The 13,079-nt window shown below is 48.1% G+C and overlaps 1 protein-coding gene across 1 annotated transcript in view; it reads right to left on the reverse strand.

The window, feature by feature from the left end:
* The window catches only part of Chit1 (chitinase 1), a 12,171-nt gene extending 3,740 nt beyond the window's left edge, over positions 1 to 8,431 (reverse strand). The window contains exons 1-7 of the mRNA XM_015483869.2: positions 8,281 to 8,431; positions 7,623 to 7,652; positions 4,526 to 4,727; positions 3,910 to 3,966; positions 2,273 to 2,438; positions 1,956 to 2,080; positions 1,134 to 1,257 (exon numbers count right to left, since the gene is read on the reverse strand). Of these exons, the coding sequence (XP_015339355.1) occupies positions 1,134 to 1,257; positions 1,956 to 2,080; positions 2,273 to 2,438; positions 3,910 to 3,966; positions 4,526 to 4,727; positions 7,623 to 7,652; positions 8,281 to 8,305 (729 nt within the window). The 5' untranslated portion in view covers positions 8,306 to 8,431. The remainder of the gene's footprint in view (positions 1 to 1,133; positions 1,258 to 1,955; positions 2,081 to 2,272; positions 2,439 to 3,909; positions 3,967 to 4,525; positions 4,728 to 7,622; positions 7,653 to 8,280) is intronic.
* Between the last annotated feature and the right edge of the window lie 4,648 nt (positions 8,432 to 13,079).

The raw sequence follows: 13,079 nt of genomic DNA on the forward strand, positions 1-13,079 counted from the left end.
CTTCCTTCCTTCCTTCCTTCCTTCCTTCCTTCCTTCCCATACTGGGGATTGAACCCAAGGGTTCTTAACCACTGAAACACATCCCCAGCCCCTTTTTATGTTTTATTTTGAGACAGGGTCTCACTAAGTTGCTGAGGCTGGCTTCAAACTCGAGATCCTCCTGCCTCAGCCTCCAGAGCTGCTGGGATTCTAGGTGTGCACTTCTTTTTATTGGTCTACATAGTTTATCTTTGACAGACCCTGCTAATGCAGATGGTACTTTGGCACAAGTTTGGAAATATCACCCCTCTGACCAGAAGCAATCCCCAGATGCACAGTGTGGTGCATAGAAGGAAGAAAAGGGCCTCCCGACCTGCCTCCACACAGGGCATGCAACCTAGAGAACACTTGAAGCTCACTCGCTTCTGAACTGAATGTCTGTGTGTGTCTCCTCACCATGCTGGGGGATCCTTAGAGGGACAGCTTCCTCTAAAACTCACATGGTTTCCCAGATGGGGCAAGACTCAGGGTCAGGCCCAGGGTCAAACCTGGACACCTGACTCACCAGCCCACAGAGGGAGCTTCATGATAGAGCCACCGGCAAAAATGTCCCGCTCCATCTGAGAAGCAGAGGTGTGGGCTCCCCAAAAGTAAACGGCATTTTGAGGCTTTTGTGATCCTGTGTGTTTAAGAAAGAGAAATAATATGACTACTCTTGACTTTTAGGATACAGAGTGGGGCCTGGAGCAGTGGTGCACACCTGCAATCCCAGCTACTAGGAAAGCTGAAAGGCAGGGGATTGCACGTTAGAGGCCAGCCTGGGCAATTTAGTGGGATCCTGTCTCAAAATAACAATTAAAAAGGGCTAGGGGTGTACTCAGTGGCAGAGGGCCCTGAGTTCAATCCCCAGCATAAGAAAAATAAAAAAGAAAGCCTACTACCCACCGTGATGCTGCACAGAAGGGAGGCTTCCCCTTGGCAGTGGCAGAGAACATGAAAATAAAAACAAAAAGCAAGCAAACAAGCAATCCTGATTTCTTGGCGCTCTGCTTGGTTTTCCTGTTTTAATTTTCCACCAGGACCTTGAGGTTCAAAGGTCACTGGACCGGGCCTGTCCCACAGGGAAGTCCTGCCTCTCCTCTCTGGCCACTTACCACGTTGAATGTGGCGGCTGCACCGCTCTCTCCCTGCCTCTTGAAGAGAGGGCTGTTGTGCCCTGTGACCTTCTCCCAAGAACCATGGAAGTCGTAAGCCATAAGGTTGATGAAATCCAAGTTCCTGTAGGAGGTGTGGGAACAGGCACAGGGGGTGAGACAGACATCAGGGTGGGTCCCTCTCCTCTTCTCCCTTCATAGCCAATGACCTGGGGTGGGACCTATGGTCAGAGGTGGGGGTGGCAGGCTCCCCCAGCTCTGTAGATAGCACTCCCCAACCACTTCCCCTAGCCCCTGGGGCCATTTTTGTTCTAACTGTGAGGTTGCAGTCTTGGAAACTTCTCCTTCCTCCCCTCAGCACCCTCAGGCCCTCCCTATTCCACGCTGGAAAACTGATGCCGTTTTGATATCTTGGAGGGGAGTCTAGCTCGGTGTCTCTCAAACTTTAATGCATATTAAAATCCCAGGAATATCACTAAAATGCAGATGCTTGCTCAGCAGGGGTGGGCCTGAGAACCCACATTTCTAACAGGCTCCCAGGGGTTGTGGGGGCTGTGGGCCCCACAGAGGAGCCAGGAGCCAGATGCTCGTTCTTTTGAATTTGCTTAAAGGCATCATTCTCTGCTCCCCCGCCCCCAGGGGCATTTTTACTTTCAGACTGAGGTCCCCAGGAAGAAAGCACAGATCTCAACAGAAGGACCTAGAATAGTGGAGTAGCAGACCCAGATAGCAAAGCCTTCCAGAATACCTTGTATGTCCCAAAGCCATATCTTGCAGAGGAAGATATGGACCCCCGTATCCAGTAACCTGCCTGAGACTCACCGAGTGATTTTGTCCACCTCGTAGCCAGCATCCACAATGCCTTGCCCTGCCGGGACGGCTGCACTCAAAAGGAGTCGTTCCATCCCTGAAGTCGAGGCTTCCTGCTGGAAAGCCTTGGCCAAGTCCTGCAGGGACAGCTCAGAGTAAGCCCAGCAGGCCCTGTGGACCCTTGTGAGTGTTCACTCCTGGGAGTCTGAAAACTGACCCCAGGGCCAGTCTGAGCATCGGACCCTGAAGCCAGAGCAGCAGTCATGGGCTGGGGGACCACTTCTCTGCATCCCCTGGCAGGCTGGGTGACCCTTGCCCACCAGCCATACCTGGACCAGGGCTGTGAAGCGTTCCTTGTCCACAGCAGGGCTCCCCCGGCTTCCTGGGTATTCCCAGTCAAGGTCAAGGCCATCAAAGCCATACGTGCGCAGAAACTTGATAGCTGAATCCACAAAGGTCTGCCGATTGCTAGCTGTGGCCACCATGTCTGTGAACCTGTGAGGTGACGGCGGAGGTGTGGGCCAAACAGGAGACCACCATCTCCCTCAGGTGAAACCCCCTCAGGATGCTGATGCTTTGGTGCCTAAAGCCAGGAGGGGGTCTGGGAAGGCTGCTTCAGGGGCTACTGGGGAGCTCTGCTGGGGGGTTATAGGCGCGGTTAAGGGAAAGGGACAATAGAAGTGCTTCCTACCCCCACACTGGTGTGTCACTAGGGCACACAGACGTTACTATACACTAGAGCTCATGCTGAGATGCGGAGGAGGGGAGAAGTGCAGCCAGGTGAGCCAAGTTCCCTGGAGGGTTAACCTGGTCACCTTTCTTCTTACCAACAGGCATTTGAAGAGTGCTTCGTGCTGTGACTATGACAGTCCAGAGCTCTTTGAAACCCCCAGGCCGCCCCAGGAACCCCTTCTCCACATCTTCCTTCCTCAGCAGCCCCTTAAGGAATCCATGAACTTCATGAGGGTCTTAAAGTTCCTTGTAACTGATCCTTTTTAAATTTACTTTTATTAATTTGTCATTTAGCTTAATTAATAGCATGTTTTAGGTGGGGTCCACCTGCCTGGAGATGCTGGATTGAAAACCCCTGTGTGTAGGCCAGGTGTGGTGGCGTACGCCTGTAATCCCAGCAGCTTGGGAGGCTGAGGCAGAAGGACCTCAAGTTCAAAGTCAGCCTAAGGAACTTAGTGAGGCCCTAAGCAACTTAGGGAAATCCTGTCTCTAATAAAATATTTAAAAAGGGCTGGGGATGTGGCTCAGTGGTTAAGTGCCTCTGGGTTCAATCCCTAGTACAAAAAAAAGGCCGGGGGGAGGAGAAAAGAAAACCCTGTGTGTCAATGAAAACTCTCAGAATTAGCATTACCTGGGGAAGATGGCTTGTAACATTCATCTTATTCTCAAGAGGGTTCATGATCCAAAAAAAGCTTTAGGAAGACCGTTTACAGCTTTGGGAACCCCAAATTCTGAATTTTCTAGAAAAAGTCTAGTTCCAAATATTGTCTTCTATTATCTTCATAGATTTTCAAAATTTTCCCAGAAATGCCAATCATTTGGCATGCAAGTTCCATCTCATGGACTCCCTTTGATATCTAGAGGTGGGACAAGCTATCCCACATCAGAGCTCAGAAATACACACCCTGCACACCGTCTGGGGTCAGCTGGCATCCTCTCTCCCCATTTCAGGGAAGGAAAGACTGAGGCCTGAAAAGGTCAGAACCCTCGTGGCTGTCTTAGATCCTACGCTTCTGGCAAGACTGGGTGGATGACAACCTGTAGCCAAGCCCGGTCAGCTGCCCTACCAATGGGGCACCAAGAACTCAGAAGGAGAGTCAATTCCTATAAGCTCAACCCCCCTCACCATGGACACACTTTGGCCTGGCCGGACTTCCTGACCAGTGCTCTCTTGGCCAGTGCACCAGGTCCTCCTACAGAGGCTCTCCCACACGGGAGCCCACAGTCCACTCACTTCTGAGTGCCAAAGTTCCAGCCCCCAATGGCTAGCAGAGTCTTGAGCTTGGGATTTCTGAAAAGACAAGAGATAAGTGAAAATCTGCCCCACCGCCACCCCAGCTTTCAGGGCTTCCTGGTGGGGATGATGGGGTGGGGGCGGACCGGGAGGGGAGAAGGGTTGCATAAGTCCCTATGCACAGAGGCTGTACTGTGGGAAAGCTGTGGGTGGCAGAGACAGACATTGTTTGTGACTTGAAGAACCTCCTATCTAACTGGGGAGACGCTAGGAATTCAGGAAACAAGTGATCAGAGGTCCTCAGAGCAGCTTTGTAAAGTGAACTTGGATTGAAGGACCCATTGATTTTGGGGCATTCCCCAGAGGCAGGAAACGCCTGGGAGAGGGAAGCTGTTTTTCAATCCAGCTCCTACTTGGACCCAAGCTGGAAGGGCCCTTTAGGGTTCCCTAAGGCACCCCCGCCTCTTCCATATAAGTGCAGGAAAGTCCAAAGAGGTGATGTGACTTGCCCAAAGCCACACAGCAGTTCTATGGCAGTGATGGGGGAGGTTGGTGACTCTGAGAGGAGGTATCTGCCCTCCTCACCACCCGTGACCCCTCTTCCCCGGTGGCTCACATCTTCTTCAGGCCATTGAACTCCTGGTAGAGAGTCTTGTCATTCCACTCTATGGAGCTGAGCTGGTGGCTGCTCATGCCAGCGAAGGCATAGATGAGGTGGGTGCACAGGTTGGGGTCCACATCCTTGGGCAAGAAATGAGCCGCCCCCTCTCGGTACTGGGCCCAGTTTGTGAAGTAGCACACCAGCTTTTCAGCAGAGCCTGAGCAGTTGGGGCAAAGGCAAGAAATGACTGTCAGAAGGGCCTCTGAGAACAGGAGCTCCCCCCCACCCGGGAGCAAACAGTGCTCTTGCCTATCACACGCCCAGAGTGAGGGTCCCGGCAGAGACGCGCCTGCTTTTGCTTAGGCAGCACCTCACAGTTAGGAAGGCATTTTCAGAGGCCAGTTTCAGGCCCTCAGGACACCTGAGTGGACAGGACCATGGCCACCATCCTTATCTCACTGTGTGGAAGCTGAGACTCCTGAGCTCAGACTCATCCCAGTCTAAGGACCAAAGTGTCCTGACCCCTGATATCCCTGGAAGTCCCTAAGCTCAGAGCCCAAGTCCCCAGGGTTGGGGACTGGTGGGCAAGCTTCCCTACCCCCATTTACACTCTCTCCTCCAGGGCCTGAAATGTCACAGAAGGTAGCCCCAGGCAGTCCCAATGTCCAGCCCACAGGGAATGAAACAGGGCATGTTGATCTGCCCAAGGGAGGGAGGCAGAATTCACTAAACACAGTTTGGAATATTGCAGAGTGTTGGTTAAAATGCAAATACATGGAGTAGCAGAGAGAAAGCCCCAGTTACAGGCCAGGGTTTATTTATTTATTTATTTTTAATGTTGCATTAAAGCTATTTGCATTTACTTATGTCCCTGGTAGAGAATCTACATTTATAAACATCACTGTGGAAGTACTAATGAGCTTATTTTATCTAAGAAAAGACAATCTAAGAAAAGACAGTTTGTCTCCCTGGCATCCCCTAGAATGGGGGATGTGGGAAGGCTTTGCAGGGGAGTCTGTGTTCCCAGTGAAGTCTCATGGGGATGGCCACCTCAGAGGCCAGCCCTATGCTGGATGGACTAGGACATCAGAAAGCAAGAGTGCTGCTGGGCATGGTGGCACATGCTTGTGATCCCAGCAGCTCAGGAGACTGAGGTAGGAGGATTGCAAGTTTGAGGCCAACCTTGGTACTTAATGAAAACTTTTCTCAAAATAATTTTTTAAAAAAGGACTAGGAGTAGAATTCATGGTAAAGTGCCTCTGGGTTCAATCCCTAGATATTAAAAAAGAAAAAAAAAAGAAGATAAAAAGGAAAGGAGAGAGAGAGGTGGAGAGGGAGGGGGAGGGGGAGGAAAGGAAGGATAGACGAGGGAAGGGGTGCTTGTCTTCATTCCTGCATCTACCAATGGGCATCTCTTCTTGGGATTCAGGCCCCTCTGAAATGACTCTGAGGTTCCTTCCTGTCCTGAGCTCCAGGACATATGGGGGACATTCTGTGTCAGGGACTTGATGGAATGGTGAGTTTGAACAGGAAGGAGCACATTGGCCATGTTTAGACCCAGGAATTTCCCTTGTCCCTCTCAGCTCGCCCTCCAGTCCCCCCGGGGCCTGTGAGAGGGTGGAGTACAAGGTGACTATGAGAGAAAGCTCAGGCCTCAACTGGATCCCTGGGAGCAGAAGGTCTGACCCGACCCTGGACACAGGATGGCCCTGGAAGAGGAGGAAGAGGAGCTGGGGTGGTCCCTGGCCTGGCACAGGTCACCCAGGAATGGAGCGGGTGACAGAGTGGGGGTGTAGCTTACAGTGATCTAGAAAGAGGATTGGTGAATTCCCCCAAGCAAAAGGAAGAAGGAAGGGATTGACCCACAGAGCATGTCCCCGGAGCAACGAGGAGGGAGCCGGGGACGCTGTCAGCCCATCCTGCTCTCCTACAGCGAATGCTCTGTATGGCTTTTTGTAGATAGAAACTGTCAAGTGTGGCAGGTAGGAGCAGGACCCTGGGATGCCAGCCCTGGGTTGAATCCCAGCTCTGCGAGTCACTGGTCATGGAACTTGGCTTCCTTCTGAGATGGTATCCATCGTACCTCACACACAATGTGCCTCATCGGACATCTGTGTGGCCAAGAGTTCACATATGTGAACCCCCAGAAAGCACCCAGTGAGCTCCGTTCAGGGTGCTTTGCATTAATTAACTCGAGTCTACACAAAGTCCTACTTTTTTTTTTTTTTTTGGTACCAGGGACTGAACTCAGGGGAACTCAACCACTGAACCACATCCCCAGCCCTATTTTGTATTTTATTTAGAGAAAGGGTCTCACTGAGTTGCTTAAAGCCTTGCTAAATTGCTAAGGCTGCCTTTGAACTTGAGATCCTCCTGCCTCAGCCTCGGGAGTCCATAATTAAAGGCATGTGCCACCACAGCTGGCCACAAAGTCCTACTATTTTTGTTATGGTGCAGGAAAGCCCAAGAGCAGCTCGACTCCAACTGTTTGAGAGGTCTCCAGCATTCCTACCTCCCCATACTTGTTATTTCTGTGGCCCCTGCTGGTCCCCTCCTGTAAGACCAAGAGGGAAAATGTGTATCTGATGTCACCAGCAGCTTAAGGCGAACAGTCTCAGGATGGGGGTCTGGGGCCAGATTCTTGGGCTACCGACGCGCAGGGAGTGGGTGGGATGGGAAGGAGACCTGGGAGTGTGAGTTGCTAAAAATTCCCCCTCTTTTCTGTGACACAGGAGTCCCCTTCTGCCTCTCCCAAACTCCAGAGCCATTGACAAACACAGGAACAAGTGTGTCATTCTTGCTGAACTCAGAGGCTGAGGAGGCAGAGTGGGTAAGACGGGGTTCCTCAGCTCCAGGGGCTCAGGGTTGGTGGGGAGGCACCTAAACCGATATGCAGGGCAGGGGTTCAGTTAGTGGGTAAGGAGGGAAGGCTCCTTCTGGGAAAAGGAGCCACAGGGCTGTCAGGGGGATAAAGGCTGAGCATTGGAGGACAGTCCCTCTAAAATCTGGCAGGCGCTCTTGGTGTGTGTGTGTAGAGGCTAGGGTGGGGTGCAGCAGAATCCAGGAAGCGACTGAGAGGGCCAACGCCTGGCCTGAGAAAAATGCCACTTACCCCACTGGGTCATCAGCAGAGCCATCACACCTGGAGCAACAGAGAGAAAGCAGAAGTCACATGGTCATTCTCACTGCCCCACACGCTGGGGGCGGGGGTGGTACAGGTGGTCAGGGGGGCCTGGTTTCACCCAAATAAAGCTTTCTCCTTTCTGAAAAGACCCACAAGGGCACCGTGTCCATCCTTTCGCACAAGCCAGACACCAGGAGGCTAGGAATCGCCCCAGAAGCCAATGGAAGGTTCTTCCTCCAGAGCCTCAGTGGAGGACCATGTGGATTTAAGAAGCTCCTGGGAAAACTGCTGACATTGGACATATTCAGAAAGAAAGAAGAAAGCCTGTCCCGGGGCAGAAAGAGCCTGGGGGAAGGGCTGGGGGCGGCAGATCCTCTGTCCCTGCAGGCTATGGGGCCTCTGCTCAGTTGAGGATCCACTCCTTGCAAGCCAGAGACTCTTGAGCTGAAAGAGAAGCACCCACAGGAAAGGTAATCAAGGCGCTACAAGCCAAGAGGCAGGGGGATGGATGGAATGACCTTCCAAAGTTCTCTGGAGTGCTCCTGCTTCCTGGCAGACAATAGCAAGGAGTCACAGGCCACGCACACCTCCTGAGGGGTCCATGGCCCCTGAGGTCCAGCCCACTCTCCCTTCCGTGGACACGTACCTGCCCAGATCATGGACCACACCATAATGCTGGCTCAGCGGCAGACCTCTTCAGTGCAAACCAGATTTCTGGGTCTTGCTCTTATCTGACTGCTTCATCCCACGCTGGTCAGGAGTGTTGAAATCAGGCTCCGGAGGGAGGAGAGAGAGGAGGCTGTGGGTGGTGGCAAGTGGAAAAGTAGGGTGTCAGGTAGCATGGATTGAGCAAACGTGACACAATGGCCTTTAGTAATTTTTGCTTTTTCTGGAACAATCACGGGGTGTAAACTGAACTCTTAATGTTGCCAAATGGGGAGGCAAAGAGGAAAGTAGGAAGTGTTTGTAAACTTCCTGCTGGCTGAGCATGACTCTGATCTTTGTGTGGGTCGACAAGGACCACAAGTGGCACCAAACCTTTTGGGTTTTGGAGAGGAGAAATGATTCACAAGCCTGGGCGGCTGAGTTCTAGATCTTCTGCCTCTCTGCAGCCCTCTCTTGAACTCAGTCTTTGCATCTGAACTCTAGGGGTGGCAGGGCATATTCCTCTGGAGGCTCTAGGGGACAATCCTTCCTTCCATCTTTCATCTTAGCGTCTGGTGGCTCCTGGCCTGCCACGGCCTGTGGTAGCATCCCTCCAACCCTGTCTGCATGTGGCCCTTCCCTTTGTCCATGTCTATCTTCTTTCTGTTTCTTACAAGGATGTTCTAATCCATGAGGACCTCATCTTGACATCCTTCTTTTTGTGAAGACCCTTACTCCAAATAAGTCATCTCACAATCTGAGATTCTGGATGGAGATCTTTTGGGGGACACCGTCCAGCTCATCTCAGGACCTGTGTGAGTGCCTGTTATTCATCCTGTCTGTAGACAGGATCTGTTAAGTGCCTGAACTCCTGGGTCCTGGAAAACCCTGCAGCATCTAGAGGAAATGCCCCCATCTAATATGGTGAGAATGAGTGGTCAGAAGGCCAATGGGCTTGTCTGGTGGCAGCAGGCTCTGGAGTCATGTCCTTGGGTGTGAATCCCAGCTCTGCCACTGACTACTCGTGTCCCCTGAGTGAGTTCCTTAATTTCCCCAAGCTCCAGTGTCTTTACCTGTGACGGGGGCTCTTGGGAGGAGTGCGGTGGAGGCACCACATGTGGTGTCATTCCTGGTTCCACCCAGGCTGGCACTTCTGACCAGTCTCCTGAGCATCAGAGATCCATCAGATAATCTCTCTGAGGTCCCCGAGAGGGTCGCCTTGGTACCCAGAGAGACTGACTCCGTGTCCTCCCTTCTTGGCCAAGCTCAGGGCCTTTGCTTCAGGGCTTCTTCCTGACTCAGTGGGGACCCTGGAAAGAGGCCTGGTCGGGGTGGCCTGCAGTTGGCTATGGTACCTAGGTACCAGGGTAGAAGGGGCTGGGTGGATATAGGGAGTGAGGACTGGGAGCTCCTGAGCTCCCAAAACAAGAGGCTGTCTGGAGAGCCTGGGAGCCTTCTTATCATGAACTAAACCAAAACAACCAACCAACAAACAAATAAGCAAACATCTGAGAACTTTAAGGAGAAATAAACATATCCACTATTATGGAGACTTTAACATCCCTATCAGTAATTGATAGATACAGTAGGCAGAAAATTAGTAAGAATGTAATTGAACTGAACAGCATCATTAAGCAATTGAATCTAATTGACAATTAGTCCAACAAAAGCATAATCCTTATTCTTCTCAAGCTTACGTGGAATATTCACCAAGACAGAGCACATTCTAAAGCATAAACACCACTACACACACACACACACACACACACACACACAAACCCATGTAGATATATATATTTTCTTTCTTTTGTTTTTGTTTTTGTTTTGTTTTGTTTGTACCAGGGCTTGAACTCAGGGGCACTTAACCACTGAGCCACATCCCTTGCCCATTATTATTTATTTATTTGGGGGGTATCTGAGACTGAACTCAGAGGCACTTAACTGCTGAGCCACATCCCCTGCCCATTTTTATTTATTTATTTGGGGGGGGCGGGTATCGGGGATTGAACTCAGGGGCACTTGACCACTGAGCCATATCTCCACTCTATTTTGTATTTTATTTAGAGACAGGGTCTCATTAAGTTGCTCAGGGCCTCTCTAGCTTGCTGAAGCTGGCTTTGAATTTGCAGTCCTCCTGCCTCAGCCTCCTGAAAGGCTGGGATTACAGGTCTGTGCCACCATGCCCAGCCAATTAACATATTTAAAAGTATAATCATCATGTGAAGTATGCTGTTAGACTACAATGGGCTTAACTAGAAATCAATAACAGAAAGATCACTGGAAAATCTACAAATATTTAGAGATTAAACAGCACATTTGTAAATAACACATGGGTCAGTAAGTCTCAAGAGAAGTGAAAAATATATAAAAGCTATAGAAAAACGAAAGACGCAATATATCAAAATTTGTGTGATACTGAGAAAACAGTTCTTAGAGGGAAATTAATAGCATTGAATGTAATAAAAAAAAAAGACCTAAAACCAGTACCCTTAGGCATCTACCTTAGGAAAGAAAGAACAATGTAGGCCTAAAGCAAATAGAAGAAAATAGATAAAAATTATGGCAGAAACCAATGAAATTAAGAAGAGGACATCAATGGAGTAATGAAATGCAAAATTTGTTTTTATTTTTTTAATTAATTGACTAATTTATTTTTGTGGTGCTGAAGATCAAACCCAGATCTACCACTGAGCTAATCCCCAGCCCCAAAGCTGGTTTTTAGAAAAGATTAACAAAATTGATAAACTCCTAGCCAGGCTAACCAAGAAGAAAGTGACGCTGTTAATTAGATCCAACTCCACGCCCATGAATTTGGTGCCTTAGATCAAGTGAATCAATGTCTTGAAAGATACAAACTACCAAAATTCACACATGAAGAAATAAATAATACACACAGGCCTATATATATTAAAGTAGTTAAATCAATAATTAATAATGTCCCCAAAAAATCTAGGACAGATGAGTTCCCTGGTGAATTCTACCAATTTTTTCTGAGGACTTTTCAGAGATTGAACCCAGGGGTACTTTACCACTAAGGTACATCCCCAGCCCTTTTAATTTTTTATTTTGAGACATGGTCTTGTTAAGTTGCTGAGGCTGGCCTTCCAACCCTCCTGCCTCAACCTCTTGAGTTGATGGGCTTACAGCATATATCACCACACTCAGCTGTGAATCCTACCAAATTTTTAAATAGGAAATGATACTAATTCTCTACAGTTTTTCCAGAAAATAGAAGCAGTATAAATGCTTCCTAATTCATCTTATGAAGTTATCATTGTCCTAATAACAAAATCATATAATAACTTCACAAGAAAAAAAATTACAGACCACTATATCTCATGACCATAGACATAAAACTCTTAAAAATATAGACTCAAATAAAACCCAAGAGTATATAAAAGTAATTACAAGCTACAACAAAGTGAGATTTATTACAGGTATGCAAGCCTCGCTTGACATCTGAAAATCAATTAGTGTAATCTATAGTATCAACAGACTAAAGAAAAAAACCATATGATCATATGATCATACAGAAAAAGCATTTGACAGAATCAAATATGCATTCATTAAAAAAAACTCTTAATGAAGTAGTGTTGAAAGAGAACTTCTCAACTTCATAAAGAACATTTATAAAAAGCCTAAAGTTGTTAGGTGAGGTGGTGCACACTGGTAATCCCAGCAGGTTGGGAGGCTGAGATAGGAGGATTGCAACAGTTCAAAGCCAACCTCAGCAACTTAGTGAAGCCCTGAGCAACTTAGTGAGACACGGTCTCAAAATAAAAAATAAAAAGGGCTGGGGATGTGGGTCAATGGTTAAGCACCCCTGGATCCAATCTCCAGTATTCCCCCACCAAAAAAGGCCTGAAGTTAATAAAGTTAACATGTGAATTATAGAAATTAGAAGCTTTTTATCTAATAAGGGGAAACAAGTTGGGGGAAAGCAAGATGTCGTCTCTCACCATTCCTATTCAACATTGTACTGGATGCCCTAGCTAATGCAATAAGAAAAGAAAAGGAAATACTTATTGAGCATTTCCTCGATTGAGAAGGAATAACTACAACTCATGATTGTCTATGTTGAAAATCCCACAGAAACAACTATAATGAAATTGTGGAATTAATAAGCAATTATAACAAAGTTATAGGATACAAGATTAAAATACAAAAGTCAATTGTTGGGCTGGGGATGTGGCTCAGTGGTAGAGCATCGGCCTGTCTTGAGTGAGGTCCTGGGTTACAGCCACAGCTTCACAAAAAAGAAAATGTCAATTGTTCTCCAAATGCCAATAATGAACAATTAGAATTTGAAGTTAAAAACACAAGACCAAAGTGCCAACAGGATCCGTGTCATCTAAGGCTACGTGCTGCTTCCAGGATGCACCTTATTGTGTGTACTCACTTGGTGTAAGAAATGGAAGGATAAGAAATCGCTTCCTTCAAACTTGAGCCCTTTTATAAAGGCGCTAATCCCCTCCCAGAGTTCATGCCTCTTAATACTGGTGCATTGGGGATAAAATTTCTACGTGAATTTTGGAGGGGACACATCATTTGAACAGTAGCAAGAGGTACTGAAGTTAAAAAATATTTAACAATGTGGTTTCTTTCTGTTGCAGGTATTTCATGTTCCTCTTTTATCTCTCTTGCCTACTTTTGGACTAAGCATTGTTATTATTTTATTTTTTCTTTCTCTCAGTTTAGAAGTTACATAATCTTTTATAATTCTGAAAAACTTTGCTGTTCATACTAAAGTGAATTGATACTTCTCTCCTTTTTTCATCAATGCTTGTGTAATGATTTAAT

This window comes from Marmota marmota, unplaced genomic scaffold (assembly GCF_001458135.2).
Source record: "Marmota marmota marmota unplaced genomic scaffold, marMar, whole genome shotgun sequence".
Taxonomy (NCBI): Eukaryota; Metazoa; Chordata; class Mammalia; order Rodentia; family Sciuridae; genus Marmota; species Marmota marmota.